At 34.3% G+C, this 23,181-nt stretch overlaps 1 protein-coding gene across 2 annotated transcripts in view; it reads right to left on the bottom strand.

The window, feature by feature from the left end:
- The window catches only part of LRP1B (LDL receptor related protein 1B), a 1,880,289-nt gene that overhangs the window by 980,871 nt on the left and 876,237 nt on the right, over window positions 1-23,181 (bottom strand). For both annotated transcript variants that reach the window (XM_088022156.1, XM_088022157.1), the window contains one exon: window positions 13,170-13,427. In XM_088022156.1, coding sequence (XP_087878282.1) covers window positions 13,170-13,427 — 258 coding nt within the window. The remainder of the gene's footprint in view (window positions 1-13,169; window positions 13,428-23,181) is intronic.

Genomic DNA, 23,181 nt, shown 5'->3' with positions numbered 1-23,181 from the left:
AAATGATGATTATTACTATGTATTTATATGATATATAATGCAATTATCATATTTTATCTTATATAACATTATAATATTATTATTGTCATATTTCTTAATCTACCCAAGTGACAGACTCAGAATCTGAAACAAAACAAATAAAAAATGGTACGTTTTCCTGCATTATTAGTTCCAATGTACAATAAGAGAAGAAAATGTACTGATGTATTTCTAGTGGACTGATTCTGTAAATAGAGGTTTAGTTGGACCAATGCTATCAGTTGCATTGGGCCTGGTAAAAAAAAAAAAAAATTCCGAGTGAGAAACCCAAAGACCAAATATTTGTAAGATGTTTCCTCAGTCATGTTCACTACTAGCAAACATTTTAGATTAAACTTATTCTACTGTTAAGATTAATTACATGATGGTAATGAAATGGCATGAGTTCTTTGGAGACACATACATAATAAAAAAACAATAAATACCTTTGGACTGTTTCTATTTATTTATTTTATTTTAAAAAATTTAAAAGTTAAGCCCAAGAGTCAAAAACAATCACAAATGATCAGTTTAATTTATTTGACGTGGATGGAGATTATTTCTAGGATCTACAGTGATGCATCTTGAAGGTTTTAGAGCATCTCTGAATTAAAGAATAACACAGGAGAAATCCAGATTTAGTCGATCACCACAGTGACAAATTTACAGTCCTCCACCTCAGACATCTGATTCTAATGTTAGCTTAAGAACTGTATACATAGAAGAAGAGTGTTTTTTTGTTTGTCTGTCTTTCTATCTTTTTCTGGGGATTTGTCCCATGACACTCCAAAGGGATACACGAAGAAATAAATGTACTTCTATTTTTAGAATGAAGAAAAGAGAAGGTTTTAGTCACTTTGAGTGCCTATAACAAAATGCCTTGGTCTGGTTATCTTAGCACAGATTTATTTCCCACAGTTCTCGATTGTGGGAAGTCCAATTTCAGGGTGCCAGCTGATTTTTGTATTTAGAGAGAGCTCTCTTTCAGTTTCAGACACCATCTTCTTTCTGCATTTTCATATGAAAGAGAGAGAGATCTCTGGTCATCTCCTCTTCTATAATGGTATTAATCCCATCTTGGGGGAACCTAATCTTATGACTTCACCTGAACCTAATTACCTCTCAAAGAGCCTACATCCAGATACCACCACGTTGGAGATTAGGGCTTCAACATTATGAATTTTGAGGGTACACAAACATTCAGTTCCTAGCATTCAGAACCATGAAATACTCAATACATACTGTAATCTATAAACAAATAAAATAATTGCTAACAAAAAATTCTGATATTTTATTTGTTTTTCAAAATAATTTAAAATAAATAAATAAGGCATATATAAGGCATATGCATCCCCTAAAACTCAATGCCCATCTTAGATCTAATTTTGGATAAGAAAACACCTATTTTTAAAACTTTGGTTCTCATATGCTGATACTACTTGAATCTAATATCAATATTATTAGTTTAAAAGTAATGTTTTTTTTTAAAGTTCTAGCAGAAACCCTAAGAAAATTATGTATTTGTTGAATATCTGGCTATAATAATCTTTCAATACTTTTAAACTTTATATAATGATGACTAGAAATAAATCTGATGCTTCATTCAATATGAGCTATAGACATACCTTGGATATATCATGAGTTCAGTTCCAGACCACCACAATAAAGCGAGTATTGCAAAAAACATGTCAAATATATATATTTTTTTGTTTTCCAGTGCATATAAATGTTATTTTTTACACTCTAATGTGGTTTATTAAGTGTGCAATGGCATTCTGTCTAAAAAAAACAATGTATATACCTTAATTAAAATGTGCTTTATTGCCAAATAATATTAACCAACACCTGAGCTTTCAGGGGTCATAACTTTTGCTGACAGAAGGTCTTGCTTCAATGCTGATGGTTGCTAGATGATCAGAGTGGCAGTTGTGAAGGCTGAGGTGGCTGTGGCCATTTCTTAAAATAAGATAATGATGAAGTTTGCCACATCGATGGACTCTTCCTTTTACCAACAGCCTCTCTGTAGCATGCAATGCTATTTGATAGCATTTTGTGCACAGTAGAACTTCTTTGAAAATTGGAGTCAATCCTTTCAAACCCTGCTACTGCCTTATCCCCTAAGTTTATGTAATATTCTAGCTACTTTGTTGACATTTCACCAATCTTTGCAGCATCTTCACCATGGTTCCACCTCAAGAAACCACTTTCTTTGCAACTCTTCACCCATTCAAGTTTTATCATAATAATGGGGAAATTCAGTCACATCTTCAGGCTCTACTTCTTAATGGCAACCAAAATGGTAAATCCTTCCCAGAAGGGTTTCAATTGCTTTGCTCATATCCATCAAAGGAGGCACTGTCTATGGCAACTATAGCCTTAAGAAATATATTTCTTGGGGTGCCTTGGTGGCTCTGTCAATTAAATGTCTGCTTTCAGCTCAAGTCATGATCCTAAGGTCCTGAGATCGAGCCCCATGTCGGGCTCCCTGCTCAGCAGGGAGCCTGTTTCTCCCTCTCTTTCTGCCTGATGTTTCCCCTGCTTGTGCCTTCTCTCTGTCAAATAAATAAAATCTTTAAAAAAAGAAATATTATTTCTTAAATAGTAAGACTTGAAAATCAAAATTACTCCTTGATCCATGGGCTGCAGAATGGATGCTGTGTTAGTAGGCATGAAAACAACATTAATCTTGTTGTACACCCCTAGCGGAGCTCTTGGGTAACCAGGTGCATTGTCAGTGAGCAGTAATATGATGAAAGAATTCTTGTTTTTTTTTGTTGTTGATGTTTTGTTTTTTTTGTTTGTTTTTGCAATAGGTCTCTACAGTGTTCCTAAAATATTCAGTAAGCCCTGTTGTAAACAGATGGGTACTGTCATCCAGGCTTCACTGTTCCATTTACAGAACACAGGTAGAGAAGTGTACCGTAATTCTAAGGGTCCCAGGATTTTCGGAATGGTAAATGAGTATTGGATTTAACTGAAAGTCACCAGCTGCATTAGTCCAACATGAAGTCAGGCTATCTCTTGAAGCTTTGAAGCCAGGCATTGGCTTCTCCTCTGTACCTATGAAAGTCCTAAATGGCATCTTCTTCCAACAGAAGGCTGTTTGGTTACACTGAATATCTGTTTAGTGTAGCTACCTCCATTAATGATATTAGCTAAATCTCTGGATAACTTGCTATAGCTTCTATCAGCACTTGTTCCTTTATCCTGCACCTTGCAGCTTCCTCACATCTCAGTCTTCATAGTATTAAAGAGAGTTAGGTTCTTGTTCTGGCTTTGGTTTTAGTTTAACGGAATGTTGTAGAACATTTGATCTTTTATCCAGACAACTAAAACTTTCTCTATATCAGCAATAAAGTTGTTTCACTTTCTTATCACTCATGTGCTCACTGGAGTAGCATTTTTCGTTTCTGCCAAGAACTTTTCCTTTGCATTTACAACTTGGCTAACCGGTGCAAGAATCCTAGCTTCCAGCCAGTCTTGGCCTTTGACATGCCCTAAGATTAATCATTTCTACCTTTTGATTTAAAGTGAGAGACATGTGACATTTTCCTTTCACTTGAACACTTAGAAGCCATTGCAGGGTTATTTATTAGACTAATTTCAATACTGCTATGTCTCAGGGAATAAGGGGGTCTGAGGGGAGAGAGAGAGAGAGAGAGAGAGAGAGAGAGATGGGGGAGTGGTCAGCTGGTGGAGCAGTCAGAACATTTACATACTTACCAATAAGTTCACTGTCTTATATGGGTGTGATTCATGATGCCCCCAAAACTAGGACAAGAGCCCATCAAATATCACTGATTACAGATCTCCATAACAAATATAATAATAAGAAACCATGAAATACTGGAAGAATTACCAAAATGTGAGACAGAGACATGAAGTGAGAAAATGCAGTTAGAAAACTGACATCTAGAAACTTGCCACTAACCTTCGGTTTGTAAAAAATGAAATGTATTCAAAGTGCAATAATGCAAAGCACAATAAAATAAGGAATGCCTATGAGTTGAAAACCTTCTGGAAGGGATTTATTAATCTGAATGCCATTTAAAACATTTCTGATTCATGGGAAAAGGTGAAAATATCAACATTCACAGATGTTGGAAGAAGTTGATTCCAACTCTCATGGATGACTTTAAAGGCTTCAACACATCAACGGAGGAAGTAACTGTAGATGTGGTAGAAACAACTAGAGTCCATTGATGTGGCAAACTTCATCACTATATCATTTTAAGAAATGGCCATAGCCACCTCAGCCTTCAGCAACTGCCACCCTGATCAGCCAGCAACCATCAGCATTGAAGCAAGACCCTGTGTCAGCGAAAGTTATGACTCACTGAAAGCTCAGGTGTTAGTTAGCAATATTTGACAATAAAGTGTATATATATATATATATATTTATAATAAAGATTTATTTATTTATTTATTGTTAGAGAAAGAGAAAGAGAGAACATGAGCAGTAGGGGTCAAAGGAGAGGGAGAGAGAATCTCAAGCAGATTCTGCATTGAGAGCAGAGCCCCAAGTGGGGCTTGGTTGGATGACCCCAAGATTGTGATTGAGCTGAAATCAAGAGTTGAAGGCTTAACTGACTACACCCAGGCACCCCAGCAATAAAGTGTATTTTAAGCAAGTTATGTACATTGTTTTTTTAGACATGGTGCTACTGCACACTTAATAGACTATAGTAGAGTATAAAAATTTCCTTTATATTCACTGGGAAACAAACAAAAATATTTGACTTGTTTTATTGTGATATTCACTTTATTATGGTGGTCTGGAACTGAACTGTATATGTCCAAGATAAGCCGATATAATTCAAGGGGAAAAAGTTGGAAAATTGAGCTTGTGTTTATCAAAATAATTACCTTGAATCTCCTTGCAATTTTGTGTGAAACTCATCCCATGGAAATAGGTTGGACAATATTGAGAGTCCCAAAATAAAAGCTCAGGCCTAACACAGAATGGGATGGGACACTGAGATGATAATTTGCATAATTCACACATTAGAAGCATTTTGTCTCAATTATCTGTAGTTTAGGAACAAATATCTTTATGCATAAATTATCTAAGTACCTGCTGTAATTCCCAGTGGCCTTTTGTGTGAGTAATCACAACCATAATGCACCCCTCCAAGTTCAAAATTTTTGTGGAGATACCCTTGATAATTCTAATTTAGTCAGTTATACTCTTCTTACAAACTAAATCCTCAAAGCTCTGAGAGAGTAAAACTTGCATCTGATACAGAGAAAAGTTTAAAAGAAAGCTTTATTTCATTTTTGAATGTCTTTTTAAAAAAGTGTTGTTCCTGTTCAGAACTTCAGGGGCAACTAAGTATCTCTCTTTGTGATAACAAAAGCAAACAATAAAAAGATTATTTTCAAAACCTGCATGTGTATGTCAGTAGAATTCAATGATGTCATCTTTCTTCCTGCCAGACATAACTCTTTGTTTTGTTTTGTTTTGTTTTGATGTCCATGAAGGAAGATGAAATACTTGACCAGTTCCTGAAATTAGTTGAGAGGAGACAAATAATAGACTGGGTCTAATGAGGTAATTTGGAGAAAATGTGGGAGTCTTTTCTTGAAGTAAATTGATGATTCCAAGGAAAGATAGGAAACTGTGGAAAACACACTGACATAATGTGAATTAAAAAAAAATGGTAATTCTCAAAGGAGTAGAACAAAACTGTAATAATCAGCTCCTATACTGGTTTTACTGAAGTTGCAAGTAACTATGCTAAAGCAAAAAAAAAAAAAAATAATTTCAACTAAGAAAGAATTGATATTAACTATTTCTAGGTAAAAGACCCCCAAAACTCTATGCTGGGTACCATGGATTTGCTCTATCAATCTCATTCTGTTTTCTGTCCATTTGAAGAGATTGAAAAGCCTTAAACTATCTTTGCCACACAAACTCAAAGCTAAGTTTTTGGAAGCTAACTGACAGGCACTTGGGAATTTGGAAGTAAAAGTGGGAGGTTATTTTCCTGCCCATTTTAATATTTTGGACTGGGAAGCACGATTGTTGTAAATAAGACATTTGCTTGGAGTAGTGCTCAGTGTCTGTCCTCCAGGTCCGTGACAGGAAGCAGTGTGGACGCAGCAGGAGTGGCCTTGGCTGCATCACAAGCCTTCCTGCTTCCAGATTGCAGCTGGGGACGTCCAGTCTCCAATTACCAGGGCTTCAAAGGCAGCTGCCAATGCAGCAGTAGCAAGAGAAGTGGGTTTTTACTTCCAGCATAGTTCTGGTACAGAGAATCATGGTAGCCTCTAAAGTTCTGTGTTGTCTGGATGTCTTTTCCAAAGGCACAGTCTAAAATTCTCTCCTCTATGTCTTCCAACAATTTTGAGAGCATTCTGCATTAAAACCCTTCCTGATTCAAACAGTGAGGTATCTGTTCCCTGCACAGAACCTGGACTGATGTACCAAAAATTATTCAGAAAAAAAAGTCTTCTTTCAGACATGGTGAGTCTACTATAAAGGAGAAGTCAGACACTTTATAATAATTTTGATTTCATCTACCTCTCACAAGTCCAAACAAATCATCAATATATTTTTAAACAACACAAACAACCAACTAAGTCTTAAGGCCAGGTGAGGTATTTCATATGGATAATAAATTGTTCTTACCAGTTCAGATAATTTGAACTGTTTTAGCAAGCCACAAGGGAAACAGTAAAGGTTTTTGTTGCTATTATTGCTGTTGTTGCAAAATAACATCTCCCAACAACAACAAAAATTAAATAGAAGCTTCTTTGGCTATAGAGTTATTGCCTTTTTGTGAATTTTCAGGATTAAAAACACTCTCTAGCACAATTTTAGGATGTGTTTTATTACATGGGAGTTTTTGGAAAATTAGTCTTAATGTTGACTAGTAGTACATAGGGCTTCCTTACCATTTAGTTTTGGAAATATAGCATAACCACCTATTTTTGAGTGAAACTAAACTGAATAATAACACTTAATATAGAGAGATAGATACATCTTCTTTAGCATCACCTTAAACAGGGAGATTGAAATGCTATGGATTAATTCTCACATTAAAATAACAAAAGTTGCTAAGAAAACATAACATTATCAAGTAAATATTGTCATTAAGATGATAACGATTTACAGAATATCTGAAGCCCACATTTAATCATTAGATTTGCAATTTCAGGGACGCTGTTTGAGTTGTTCACCAAAGGATTAGTAGGCTTTAGAGAATTATTTCATGTTTACCAGACTCCCAGGAGACCAAGAGTTCAACCAGAATGTCAATTTGTCAATTTACAACTACTGTTAGGATGCTCCAGTGAAACAATTACTAACAGACACCCTCCTAACAAACTTTTCCCTAGAGGAATTTATGGTGAGAGACCAAACCTGAAAGTTATTTGTTAAGCACAAAATCAAAGCAAAGGCAATTCCATATAATGGAGTTGAGGCCTTCTAAGTTTTATGAGGTACTTAGAAAATTATCAGGACTACACTATGGAATGCTACCTTTTTGAAAACTAGAACACAGTATATGTTTTTCTTTAATCTAGACCTGTATTTCATAAACATTTTAAAAATCCTTCACTATCTATATTATCATCTCTTTATTTGACATTGTTATTTTTTATTTAAATTCAATTTAATTAACATATAGTATATTACTAGTTTCAGCGGTAATTTAGTGATTCATCAGTTTCATATAACACCCAGTGCTCATTCCATCAAGTGCTGTCCTTAATACCCATCACCCAGTTACGCCATTCCCCCACCCACATCGCCTCCAGCAACCCTGTTTGTTTCCTATAGTTCAGAATCTTTTAGAGTTTGTCTCACTCTCTTCCCCTGTGTTCATCTGTTTAGTTTCTTAAATTCCACATATGAGTGAAATCATTTGATATTTGTCTTTCTCTGACTGACATTGTTCCTCTATCATCAAAATGTTTTTGTCTCCATATTATTCCTAACTCTGGAAAAAAAATGTTAAAATTTAAAAGTTACCAGACACTGTCTATATTATAAAGTTAGTACTAAAATATACTCTTTGCTATCATCCTCAACCACAAATGATCTTTTAGGCTAAGCCTTTTCCTGGAATGAATTTCACATATGTGCAAACCTTTATTGCATATCTAATTCCTGTCAGCTCCAATTCTGAAACAGACTCTGGTGTTGTTACCATAATCTCAGAGTATGTGGTATTTGGACCCTATATCCTTTGTGTGCAGACTAAAAGTAATTGGGCCATTAGGAGGAAAAAGCTAGAAAACTGTGATTATAGGAAGTCTCTATAGCTTCTTGCACACGTAGCTTGTATAGCTTTAGTTACAAAGACAGCAAATGTATAAGAAAGTGATGAGAGAATCCAATCTGAGTGATTCTCCCTAAGACCTTTAAAACAATATTTCTCAAAGCGGATAACATAAAACCCTAGATATTTGGGATGTTAATACATATTAGGCATATATACACACTCATACCACCTCCTTAGAAACAAATATCCAAAGAAACACACTCACAGACACACCCACAAAAATATCAATCAAGTGTTCAGTACTCAAGTAAAGGAAATCCTGGGCTACACAAAGTAAAACAGGTACTTTACCGAAGGGTTTTGAATAATCTTTAACATGCTATGTATGCTAAGTCTCCAATAGGTTCCATAGCATGCAAAATTTCCTAAATCCATTTGACGACAAAATCATTTTTCCAAAAATGTCTTACAGAACTGATGTCCCAAGGAGCAGGTTTTAGGAACTTGTTTTATAAAGAGACTGAAGTGTACCTATTATGAGTGATTAGGTGGAAGAAAAATAAGAAAGGGATAAAAAAGGGGAAGAAACAAATATTCCTCCTCTCTCTCTCTCTCTCTCTCACACACACACACACACACACACACACACACACACACACACAAAGGAATATCTCAAATTACAAGAAAAACACAAAGTAATGGAAGGGGAAAGTATGTTTAAATCTGGGCAGGATCTTAGCCGTTATGTAAGTTCTTTCATTTTAAAACCATTTGCATAAGGTCAGGTAGCCAGTTAATGAGAGCTAGGACCATATCAACTCACCATTCCTTTTACCCCAAATATTGTGGCGATAGAAATATAAACCAGTGTTAAAATAAATGTACGTCACAAGATGTTAGAGTCTGAAAAAAATAAAATTAAAAATTAAAAAACCCAGAATCTTAATCAAAAACTGAACTGCTGCATGCTAGTTTTATTACTTTGCTTAATTATGCTCCTTCTTCTCACTGTCCTTAGAGTTGATGCTAAGTTCTTACTGTAAATGTGTCTAAAACATTAAAAATTTCTAATGGTCAAGGAATATGAAGGGAAAAAAATGCCTATTTTACTTGACATAAATTTTTTAAGGAAATGCAAAATAAAAAGAAATAATATATTCATAGAGAAAAAAATTATCAAATAAACGCTAAGTCAGAAATTATTTTACTAGGGCTACTTGCCATAAAAATAATAGCTTCTTTTTTTCCTTCTCTTTTCTCTCCTTCCCTCACTTCCTTCTTCCTTCTATCACAATAGAGTTTATTAAGACAGAAACAGGTCTCAGTAATTAGATGTCATGGATTTCAAATATAGTACATGACTTATTTATTCATCATGAAAAGAGCATTTTAATTTTCAAGTTTCAGATTGGTAGATTAGGAAAACCTGCCAAAAATTTTGTTCTACTTGATGTATGGCATCATGATGGAATCATCAAGAGAGTCCCACTTTGATTATTAATATCCATAATGAAACAAGCAGACATGTGAATCTAGACAAAAAATACTATGAGAATAATGATTTAAAAATTCTATATAACATGAAGCAAAATTTGTAGGGGAATACACTTCTAGTGTGTAAGGTATATTTGACCAAATTCATAGGAAAAAAAACAACAACTGAGGCTTAGCACATGTTTAATATCTGCTTTGGTGAGTTTCAAGCATGTTGCCAAATGACAGTAAATAGTAATTTAGTTCTTTACAGGCTGACAACTGAACTAACAATAACTACAAATTTATAGAGGAAAAGAGTGCTGAGGGTGTTTTTTATTCTTCTTTTCTTTTTACCAGGCGTTCAGGACAGTCTTTTATGACTGCGTCCTGATTGTAAATCAGAATGGTTTACTTACTTCAAAGTATAAATTCACCTAATGTTAATGTAAAAATTAAGACATAATTTAATATCACTGCCTACAACATTAAGCATATGGTATCAAAAAGGGAATTCTGAAAGTTCTCTGGAAATGTGTCCTCAGATCAACATCTTTGCTAATTTTAACTGTCTCTCTCTTTTTTTTTTTTTTTTAAGAACTCAATGGGTGGCCTGATCACTTTGCTAAAATTCCAGATCCCAGCAGGAATATGTGGTTTTAACTAGCTACACACACACACACACACACACACGTCATAGATATTATTTGTGGAAGATGTGGGAGGTTCTTTGAAAGCACCGGTATTTGCCTTTCTAATGTAGAAGAAAGAACATAAGATTTAGCTGTCCCACGTCTGCCTTTGTTCTAGCCACTCAGGATTGTCTAATATATCTGCGGTCTGTAGCTGAAATTTTTTTCTACAACAAAACAGAAAGGACATACAGAAATATGATGTGTATCCAGTGAAATGAGATAGAAAATACAGATTTTAATATTTCACTAAAACTGTTTAAATAAACCATTATGCAAATTTTAAATGCAAGTAAGTTTGACCTGTAACGATTGCTTTCCTTCTCATTTTTTGAAAAAAAAAAATTTTAATTTTTTTTTTTCAAAAAAGAATGCTTTCCTCAGGCAAATTCAGAAAAAAACATTTATGGAAGAGTAGATAGTGACAGGTATTCAGGCATACTCCCATCGGTTCATTATTTTTGTTTATATGGTACAGCAGATATTTTATGTAATTATATATGCAAAGAATATTCAAACTTCATTATCAGCTCAAAAATTGTCACAATGAATGAAGAGCCCACCATATCCAATGGCAGCTATTCGCTGACATGTTGATAAAATGCATGGTTTACAAGCAACGATAGAGGAGCCCAGCCTTGCTCACACCTCTCCTCTACTCCCATCATTAAATTACTTCCACACATTTAATCACTTTTTTCTACAGTGACTGAAATTGCGTAGCTTAAATCTGACTTTATTTATTTATTTATTTTTTTAAAGATTTTATTTATTTATTCATGAGAGACAGAGAGAAAGAGAGAGACGCAGAGGGAGAAGCAGGCTCCCAAGGAGCAGGGAGCCCGATGCGGGACCCGATCCCAGGACTCCGGGATCATGACCTGAGCTGAAGGCAGACGCTTAACCATCTGAGCCACCCAGGTGCCCTTAAATCTGACTTTATCTGACTTCGTCAAAAAACATTTATCCTAATTAGAAGATTTCCATTGTATTTATTATTTATAATTCCAAAATGAATGTTCTATTCAGGATTTCAGTGAATTGCTTAACAAAAATCTCTTTTGTTTTCTAGATTTGCCAAGAATTGTCATATAACTCAAATGTAATCTAAGTTACAAATTATATTCTATAGATGTTCTAATGTACAATTGCTTGACCATCCCTAGATGTACTAAAAAAATTTAAAAAAATAAAAGTTGTTTTAAAAATACATATTACAGAAGAAATTGCTACTACTAATAGAGCATGTCACATGTAGAAAAGTTGCTTAAGTAAACCTGGAAAATAATTTTACCTGGCAACTTAGTGAATATCCTCACTGTTTGACTGCCAGTATTCATTCCATTTGGGAAGGACAAATGCATTTGGATTAGTTAAGGTAATCACTAACATGGCAGAGACTGGGGCCTTTTTTTGAACAGTTCCCAACAGCTGGCTCAGCCAATGGCTGAAATACTCAAGTCACACAGCAGTACTCCTTGTGTAGGTAGCCCTTGTTATTTACTATTTATTAGGAATTATCATTTTCCATAGAATCATTGAAAATAGCCAGTGTTTACTGCTTTTGCTAGGCATTTTCATCCAGTGTTGCAATAAATGGCTTTAGCAATTGTTTTATTTATGTTAAGAGGATTTTCAAAGCATTGGATTCGATTTGTTAAACATTTATTTATGTTCATTTAACTATATACAATCATACCTTTATATTCCATTTTTTATAATTTTTGCAACTGATTCATTTAATATAATCATACTTATTACATATTACATGGTATTATTTTCTTATGTTTAATAAAGATTAATAACCAATTCCTTTAACTGTATGTCAAAAATATTAATAAAATATAATTATTGAATCCAAATCACCAAACATTCTACATCTGAAAACTACATTTATTCTTTCAAAGCACTGTCTTTTTTTTTTCCTTCTAGCCTGACTGCACATTTTTTTTTTACTTTTCTACCAATTTTTGTTAGCAGTGTTTTCAAGAATAATTTTTTCTGTAAATCATAAAATAAATGGACATATATTGAATTTCTCATGCATACAGTTTCCCCAGGCAAGCACAGATAAAATTTATACTCCTATTTTGGAAGGGTGGAGTTCAGGAGAGAGAGAGAGCGAGAGCGAGCAAGCACCAGTACAAAAGAAGGGACTTTTTTGTTTGTGTAACAATGTGATTTCAATTTACAGTAATATGAAGGAAGTACAGTTGCTAGTTTGTGAATTTCTGGCTTGAGAAATCAAAGTAAATCAAAATCACAAATCACTCTTTTGGAAGACGCTCTTTTTTTGGAAAACTCTGATTTGCTAAGAAAAAAGTCAACAAACAGAGGTAGTTGTTACCAATTATCATAAATCTAATAGTTTTAAGGCATTTTAACAAACACTACAGTTGATGAGCTTATAATTATCAACCGTTTCTTGCTTTTTAAAAATCTCACCTTCACTATCACATTGTGAACTATCACTCAGTGGCAAATTACAATTCTCATTTAGATGACACTGTAATAAGCATTAAATAAAGAATTAAAATTAACTGTAACTTACTACTTACATAAACAATGAAACTATATGTGTATGTGTGTGTATATTCAAAACAGGTAGTGAATACATTTATTTAAGTATATTCATATTTGCATATATAGGTTTCCAATAGCCAAATACTATGCTAGAAAAATCTAAGAATCCTGTTTACTGATCTGTAAATGAGATCTTTAAAGGATGATATATAATATGAATTGAAATACTCACTGTGGAAGGATTGAAGAATATTGATTGTCCACTCATCTGTTAAACTTCCTGTTTTTGTTATCTGGATACATTTGAGCTGATTTGAAGATTCTCTTGATTCAATCCAACAAATCATGTCTTCATTATAAATAAAATCCAGAGTATGAATTTCATTCCCATTGACTGAGCTCAAGGTTGCCATTTTACTTCCATTGAGATAGAAAACCTCGATTGTTTCAGAATTTGCAATTAACAGCATAGGCAACCTATCTGTAGGTTCTGGAATAAAAGAGAAAGAAAGAAGTGAGTTCAATCAGAGGCAATTTTTTTTCACAATTTTATATCACTTATTAAAACTTATTCTTATATTTTAATGCATCTTTAAAACAAAAAAAATGCTTGCAAAAGTATTTATTAATAATTCCTATATATGCTTCACTATATATTTCAGTTCACTTCTCTAGGGAAAACATAGACCACTGAGCACTTGTATTCTCTATTTTCTTAGTTGTAATGTGTTGTGTAAATGTGAAGACAATGCTATTTACTTTCATTGTTGGTAAATTAAGTAAGTTCTGTTAGTTGTTTTTTGGCTTTGTTTTGTTTCTTTAGCAATGTGGATGGATCTAGACTGACCTCTCCATACAGACTTATAGGCTTCCCTTGTGAGCAAGGGCATGCCTTTTTGAGGTGGATATATGAAGCCAGAAATGGATTTCTCTGGAGTGAAACATGCAAAGCTCATAGGCCCATACAAGCAGCACCTGTGATTTCAACCACACTGGCTCCTTGACTGACCCAAATTCCCTTGGTGACTAGATTATAATTACTGAGCTACTTCTTTCCATGTTCCTTCTTTATAGTCAGGAAAATAAGATTATAGAAATAAAAGAAATCTGCTTGATATTACTTTTATAACAATTCATTTTTGCTTATGTTAGGATTAGTGAGATTTTAATGAATATGTAGTAATTGACCAAAATTTCAATGCTTGCTAAGATTTAAAGATAACAGTAAAATTTCAAGTAAAATTAGTATTGAAAGAGTTCAGTGATACAGTCATAATCAGAGTAGCTTCTGTGCTAATTAGGAAATAAAAATTTGAAAATCTTCAATTCCTCTTTTTTTCTGCCTTACATCCGAAGTATCAATAAATATCTTTGATTCTGATGCCAAACATATGAGGAATCCCACCATTCCTCAGTGACTATTACTAACTACCACCCTGCTCCAAGCTGCCATCATCTCTCAACTAGATCATTCCAAGAGTCTTCTAACTGGTTTCTCTGCTTTCATCAATGCCCTCCTCCTCTTTAGTCTATCTCAACTCGATAGCCAGTTATACCTTTAAAATGTTAATGTCAATTAAGTCAGTCTTCTGCCCAATTCCTCAAAAAGCTCCCATTCCAATCAGAGTAAAAGTCAAAGCCTTCATAATGCCCTATAAAGCCCTCCATGATCTAATTTGTTACCTGTGTGACCTCATTTACTTTATTTCCTTACTACTCTCACCCTTGCCATTTCCCTCCAGACACACCACCCTTCTTACTGCTCCTTGAATGACAAGCCAAATAAGCTTCCATCTCAGAAGCTCTTCCTTGTTCCTAATCACCCCCATATACATCAGAAGGCCTGACTTGCTCACTTCCTTTATGGTATTATTTGAATGTTACCTTTCTGGTGAAAACTTCTCTTACCACTTTACTTTGTAAAAATTGCAAGCTCCTACAAACTCTATATACAAACTCCCTATAAACCTTCCCTGCTTCATTTTTCCCTTATCATGACCAAACATTGTATATATATATTGTTTTTCTGATTTGTTATTTTCTACTTCTGCTGCTGTATCTCTAGTATTTAGAATCTAGTGGTTATTCAATAAAAATTTCTGAATACCTACAATGGACATGGAATTCTTGCAGAGTAAAGTTCTTTAGAAGCATTTGGTGAAATGTTACAAAATAATTTGGTTTTCTTAACCGATGAATGGAATCCAGAGAAAGACTGGCTAACAGAAAATTTCATAAACATCATTTGATCATTCAAGAAACTGACACTGAACATTGTAAAGGTAGGACAAAAGCAAATATGTATATTATGAGTAATATAATTAAACAAGTCTCAACTTTTAAAAGATTATTTAATGGTCTTCATCGTTTCTGATGTGAGTAAGGATATCAGGCTCCTTGTGTTTTACTCAGATAGAACAGCATTTAGATTTTTACACCCTAAGGAATCAACTCAATCAAGGCATAAAACTCTTCTCCACGTTCAGAGAGACACTAGAAGTTTTTGACTTAATAAAAACATCAAAACAAACAAAAATAAACAACAATAAAAAGTCTCAGTGAGATTATACAATTAATTAACCCAACAACAAAGAAGTCTCTAAAATGCTGAGATCATTTCCACAATAAAAAGTTCTCTCAGAAGAATTAGTAAAATCGTGGATTATCTCTGCTTGACATAACCTTGTCACAGGACCACATCCAAGCTTGGTTAGCTAGTTGGCTTCTCTCTTAACCTCTTAAATCCATCTTGAACCATGCAATGTTTGCCCTTGTCATTCCCTAATTTGGAAGTCCAGACTTAGTCCCTTTTCAACACTCCTAGCTCTGTTGTTTTCCAGTTGACTTTAGCACTCCTGAAACCTGTTGGATCATATATTTCTCAGGTTATGAAGGGGTCTTAGGTGGCTGTGTTATGAGGTTAACAGAGATATATTGCCAGTCTGTCAGTGCTTAATTTGACAACTGAAATGATCTATAGTGAAACTGCCTCTCATTAAAAAGTGAACCACTACTGAAAGTTTCTTTGCTTCCAAGTTTTATGAGAAGCCCAGATGTAGACAATAATTTCTTGACTGGCTACCAGTCAGTAAATTTACTTATGTAATAAACATTCTTTGGAGTGAGTCTATAATATGAAGTGACACTGATTCCCCTTAGAAACTGAGATGAAAATGAATTAATGGTCAACACAGGCAATGCTTACTTGACAGAACTGATCAATCTGATTTTTGTAGTTGCTTTTTGAGTGACTCAGTTGATTGTTTTAATGCCAAACATAACAACCACTGATTTTATAACTTCTGTTTAAAAGAAAACCAATAAAGCGGATGCTTCATAATTTGAGATAGTTTGATTTGATAATGGTGACTTTAAAAATTCAAATGACACAGTGGAGGAAGGATACTTGTTAGTTGTGATGTGCTTCATTGAAATAATATTCATGTGTCTCAGTTAATTATTAACTGTGATTTCCCTCTTTACACAAATAACAGAAGACCTACTTATGGTGGTGGGAGGAAGCCGGTGAAACACAGGAACCCACAAAAATAATCAGGGGCTAAGGATATAAACCTTTTATTCTTCCTACTTCATGAAAGCTTGCATAGGTAATCTGCCTCAACCCACACCATGTCTGATCTCCAGTGTGCATCATTACCTCAAGTTTCCACATGCCGAGGTAAGAACACCATTAGCTTGGGTGACAAGGATATAAGTCTGATCAGAATAAACGTAATGTTCTTAAAAAATGCCACCCTTAGAGTCAGTGGACAGTTTTCCCAAAGGAATAGTTGGAAAGCACATTAGATGACTTTAGTTAAAGGAATACCTACATCAACACTTAGTGAGAAGTGATAAGTACTAAGTTTCCATATAGAAGAGATCAAAACATGAGAAAGCCCTCAATGAATATTCTAACTTAAAGAACCAAGACTTAGCTTGAACAAACCTCTCCAACAGGCTGTCAATTGTGTCATGCTGGGGGAGGAAAATTGTCCTCAGCTTCTTCACCATTCACCATATGTCAATGGCATAAAAAACAGGTATTTTCTCTCCCAAACAGTTATAAAGATGTGTATTTATGCTCTGTATGGTCAGAAAGTGGTTTTTTCCTATCATACATGTTATATTAATCAGAGCTACAATTTTTGAAGACCAATTAGAAAACTGAATTAAAAAGAGAAATTTGGAAACACGGAGAAGCTCAACTGACTAGATTCATAAAAATGCCTATTTAAATTCCAAGCCACTATAACCACATCCTTGCAAACATATCCTTATCCTCTCATAGTCAGGGGCACCTGGGTGGCTCAGATGGTTAAGCGTCTGCCTTCGGCTCAGGTCATGATCCCAGGGTCCTGGGATCGAGTCCTGCATCAGGCTCCCTGCCCCTTGGGGAGCCTGCTTCTCCCTCTGCCTGCCTCTCTCTCTCTCTCTCTCTCTGTCTCTCATGAATAAATAAATAAAATCTTAAAAAAAAGAATATACTAAATGTATATGTATGCATTTATAATAATATGATTTTGACAGATGGTTAATTCTAAATGAATGTTTTCAGAGTGAATAAAACTTATTTTTCAGGTTTCTTTTAAACTTCTTATTCTTCTATTCAATTCTAAGAATATTAGTTCAGCTGTTTTTCTTTTACACGACTAGAATTATGGATTGTTACACATAAATATAAACCTAATAAATATTTATGTTATAACAAATGTATGTACATGGATATATATACACATATAAATGTTTACTAACTAGTTACAATGTGTTCTAATTTCTCTGCAATTGTGAGCAATTATCTCCACTGAATGAAGCTCAGTAGTTGTACCTTAATATGTGTTGAGTCAAAGACGAAAAAACAAAACAAAACAAAACAAAAGACAAAAAGAATCTCAGGTTTAACTGGATAAAAGTTAAATAATGACTCACATGTAAAATATATAAAATGAAGGGTCAGAGTAAGACTGAATGTGTAAAAAAACAGAAAACTATCATCTATGCAACCCAAAGAATTGGTTGTTAACAAATACAAACTTGAAATAATTGAAAGAGGAATTTTAAAGTATTACTTTTAATTTATCATATACAAATTGTATAAAGTCTTTAAAAATAAAGAAAACTGGATGAAGTTAGAAATGAGAAGTAAAAATGCTAAAATGCAACCTGCCATAAGAAGGTGAACCCAATGGGAAACAAAATGAAGAGCAATCAGTGTAAAGAGACTATAAATAGAAAAAAAAAGTAATTTGTGCAAAAAACAGAAGAAGAATACGAAGTATTAGGAAATTATCTAGTTTAAAAATTGAGGAAAAGCATTATTCAAATAATAGAGGTCAAAGTCAACCAAACCAAACAAAAATGTGAAAGAAGTTAAGTAGAAAAAACAAACAAAAGAAGATACGGGGTTGAATTTTTTTTCTTATCATGTCAAAAATATACATGGCTAAATTTGTTTCTCTATTTCCCTCAACTATTTTTTAATGGAAAAATATATTTACTGAACTGAATAACATTTAGAATATCATGCATTATATCCGAGGAAAGTATTATATCACATTTTATAAAAGTAAAAATAAAATACGAACCAAATGTGGAAACATTAAACTGCATTAAAAACAACATTGAGCTAAGCAAAAAAAAAAAAAAAAATGCAGGGGCGCCTGGGTGGCTCAGTCATTAAAGGTCTGCCTTCAGCTCAGGTCATGATTCCAGGGTCCTGGGATCAAGCCTTGCATCTTCTCCCTCTCCCACTCCCCCTGCTTGTGTTCCCTCTCTCACTGTCTCTCTGTCAAATAAATAAATAAAAAATCTTTAAAAAATGCATATTGCTACAACTCTGCTGTAATCTATCTTAGCACTACTTGTCTCGATGTATTTATGCTAAACTATTGTTTGGATGAAAATGCTTTATTTATTGTATTTTTATCTTATTATTTAGTATTTATAGATCTAAGGTATCCAACTAGAATCTGAAGATCAGTAAAACAGTCTGCCTTTAAGAAAAATATAATCTAGTAGAAAGATTAAGGTGTATATACAAAGGTCTGTATTTTTTAAGTCAGGTTGGATGCCTCTTATAAAAGATATATAATAGCATTGAGTTTCAAAGAATGGTTAGCTATATCTTATTATGGTCTGAATGTTTGTGTCCCCCCAAATTCGTATGTTGAAATCCTAATGGTGATGATACTAAGGGGGAAGGCCTTTGAGAAGTACTTAAGTCATGAAGGTGGAACCTTCATGAATAGGATTAGTACCTTATAAAGGAGTCTCCGCAGAGATCCTTAGTCCCTTCCATCATGTAACAGTACAGTAGATCTGTGACCCAGAAGTCCTCTCCAGGCCTGCTGGCACCCTAATCTCAGACTCCCAGACACTGGAACTCTGAGAAATAAATTTATATTGCTAATAAGCCACCCAAATTGTGGTATTTTGTTACAGCAGCACAAAGAGACTAAGACATATCTATTTAGTAGTGTCAAAAGTTCTTTAACGCTGATGGCATTTGATTTCAGCTTTGCCCTATTGGAGGAACAGAAATTGCAATGTAGAGATGGAAATGCAGTTGGAACAAATGATTTTGCTGAAAGCATAGATGTAAGAGAGACTAGAATATGTTGGGAAGATAGTGACATCAGTTTTCAGTTTTCTGGAGGGTAGAGCATGCGTGAATGGTGGAAGTACTTCATAATGATAGTAACATAGCTAACCCCTTTTGAGTATATCTTAGGAGCCAGACACTATAATGCATGCTTTACATTTATTAGTTTATTCACAACATACCTATTAATCAGGTGCTAATATTATTCACATTTTATAGATAAGAAAAAGAAGTTATATACAGTTTAATTAACTTGCTTAAGATCACATAGCCACTAAGTGAAAAGACCTATATTCAAACTCAGAGCCTGCAGTAGCTGAGAAAGTATATTGAGGAAAGACTGCATACATAGGTCATTTGAATGTCAAGATAATAAACTTATTTTTAATTCAGGGTGCAATGGGAAACCAATGTAAATTTTAGAAAGAAAGCATAATGTGATCAAAACTGTGTTTTAAGATCAAGCTGGAAATGATACTTAGAATACTATATGGGTGAGTAGAATATAATGGGTGGATATATTTCCCATTGAATTTTTTAAATTGTTTTCACTTTTACTTTTAAAGTAGTATGGTATAATTCTGGGGTGCCTGGGTGGCTCAGTGGGTTAAGCATCTGCCTTCGGCTTGGGTCATGATTCCAGGGTCTTGGGATCCAGCCCAGTGTCAGGCTCCCTCAGCAGGGAGCCTGCTTCTCCCTCTGCCCCTCCCCCACTAGTGCTTGTTTTTTCTCTCTCTCTCTCTCCTAAATAAACAAATAAAATCTTAAAAAAGCAGTGATACAGTATAATTCATATCAGACAGGAAGGTAATAAATATGTAATGCTACCGCATTCTAGAGTGCAGTTGGAAAGGAGTTAGGGGAAAGGAAAAGGTATCTTTGCTCTTGTTTAGATTGACACAGTACATAAAGAATGGCCATGTATGCCAACGCAGTACATAAAGAATGGCCATGTATGTATTGGAAGCAGGCATCATTAGAAGAAATGTAAGCCCCAGAGAATCCTTAGAATATACTAGGTTCTACATCTTGTAAATAGACACTGTTATCAATCTTATTATTTATTTATTTGAGAGAGAGAGAGAGCAAGAACAAGGAGGGGAGGCAGAGGGAGAGGGAGAAGGAGAAGCAGACACCCCACTGAGCAGGAAGCCTGACCGGGATTTGATCCCAGGACTCTGGGATCATGACCTGAGCCGAAGGCAGACACCCAACTGACGGAGCCACCCAGGCGGCCCTAATTTTATTTTTAATTATAAAGAAGACAATCCAAACTTTTTCAGAAAAACTTGTGGACATAGGCTTTGGATATCTGGATTACTGATACAGAGATGCTATGTTAATTTCTCAGAAAATAGCTAATAAGAATCTAAAATAGGTGGTGTTAAGTTCTTAAGTAGAGATGGATTCGTGTAATGAATTAGAAGTTCTCAATGATGTAGACAAGAAGGGACATGAAGTCCAGAATTATGCAGAAATTTTAGAGTTGGGTAATGGGGAGAATAATGGTGTTATTAAAAGAAACAGGAAGGCAAGTAGAGTCAGCTTTAAGAGATGATGCTGAATTTAGTGTTGGCAAATTATTAGTATTGTTTTGTGCTTTGTAATCTTGTCTTTGGCATCATAAAAACTCATCAGGTAAACTACTTCTCCACCTGCATTAACCACAGACTTCTAAACAGTTTGAACTTTTTGTTATTTACATCTTTTTAGTGAAATGCAAGTATTTTCTTTTAGAGTATATTTTAATTTGAAGTGTTATGATTGAAAAGTGATGAGATATGCTGTTTGTGAGGAAAAAAAAGATGATTTTACAAAAACAATTAAGGTCAGTAATATCATGCTATGCACACACAAAAAAAGCTTTTTCATTTTGCAAATGAACAGCTCTCACAATTTTTTTGTTCTTAAAGAGCTGGTCTACCAGAGCAAGGAAGTATTTCCCCTATTATCTGGAAAATCTTACTTGGCACATGTTCAGCATTCAATAAATGAATGACACGTGGAGGGATGCTTGAATATGGACTCTCCAATGTTTCTAAAGGTATTTTACTGAATTTGCAAATTTAAGAATGATAATGTATTTGAATTTCAATAAGTAAAATGAAATAAACAATGCACTGTGATTTTTAATCAAGGAAATGAAAGAAATTTAATTGATAACTAAAGGGTTATATTAGTAAATTTCAAACTCTCAGAGGATAATTCATTCAAATTTTAGGTTATTGCGTGAATATTAGAAGTAGCAGATGGTCCAGGGATGTCAATTAACATTAGTTACTGAGAGGTGGCCACTTTTAATCTCTTCACCATCTTTCTAATTGTAGGAAACAATAACTATGTTAGCTATAGAAATACTTTTTCCCCCAATTCAGATATGCCCACCTAAGTTATAAATTGCTAATAATTGAGTTCAAAATGTAATAGATGTTGGACCATTCTAAAATTGCCTTTAAATAGCTCTTATTCAGAAATAGTTCCTGTTCGAAAAGATGGGTCTATAAAAAAAGTCACATTTAACTTTTCCCCAAGAAAGAAAATACTGTCTTAGTATTTGCACATTTATTTACTCATTTGACAAATATTTTTTTGAATATGGCTAGCTTCTGTCAGGCACTGCTCTAGATGCTAGGGATATAGCAGTTAACAAAACTATAAAAACCCTGTTTTCATAGAGCTTACATTTTAGTGAAGGAAGCAGACAATAAGCAAACAAATACTATTTAATATTGTTTGGCAGTGATAAATTCTATGAAAAAAGGTAGAGCATTAGTAGTAATCAGGATGCAGGCTGCTCCTTAAAGAGAGTGGTCCAATTCAGAATAACCCTAAAAGTTTGAATCAAAGGGTTTGAGAGAAAGAATGGGGTCAAGGATAACCCCAATGTTTTGGCTCGAACAACCGGGTGAATGAGTGGAAGGTGACATATACCACTGTCAAGGGAGAGAACTAAGATTTGGGGACATGAAAAGTTTGAAATTTCTATTAAATTTCTGAACGAGATACTGAATTGAGTTTCAACATCTAAGCGAGTTTGGTGAAACAGTGAAGTCAGGGCTGATGATGAAAACTCACGAGTCTCAGTCTCTAGATGTTTTATAAAAACATGGAAAAGGATGTGTTGTTAAAGTCATGATACAAGATGAGAGTACTTAGGAAATCAATAAAGGAAGAGATGTCCAAACAACTGAACACTGGGTCATGCCAAAAATAATGAGGATAATGAAGCAAAATAAACTGAGAAAAAAATTTCCCAGTAAGCTAAAAGGAAAACTCTAAAACTCTAAAATATACTACTTTAAAAAGGAAAGCATTCAAAGAGGAGACAAGGATAAATTGTGCTAAGGATTGGTAACTGAGTGATTAGGCAACTGTGGAGATTACTTGTAATGCTGACAGTAGAGGTGTAAGTGAGTCATAAGAATGTAAGACCAGAAGGGGAGGAAGTAGAGAAAGAAGAAAATCCTTTCTGTGAGTTTTTCTATAAAAGGAAAAGAAAAATGCAGTGGTAGCTGAAGAGGAATAGAGGTTTAAAGAAAGTTGTTTTGCATCATCTTTACAACAAGCTTGTGTACTCATGGGAAAGATCCAGCAGAAGTCAAAATACTGATGATTCAAGGAACAGAGAAGACAACTGTATGAG

The sequence above is a fragment of the Eumetopias jubatus genome, unplaced genomic scaffold, assembly GCF_037043125.1.
Source record: "Eumetopias jubatus isolate StellerSeaLion01/CBP00866 unplaced genomic scaffold, mEumJub1_p1.0 scaffold_3, whole genome shotgun sequence".
In the NCBI taxonomy this organism is placed as follows: domain Eukaryota; kingdom Metazoa; phylum Chordata; class Mammalia; order Carnivora; family Otariidae; genus Eumetopias; species Eumetopias jubatus.
The sequence above is the reverse complement of the archived record's forward strand: the minus strand, read 5'-3'. Positions and strand labels throughout refer to the sequence as shown.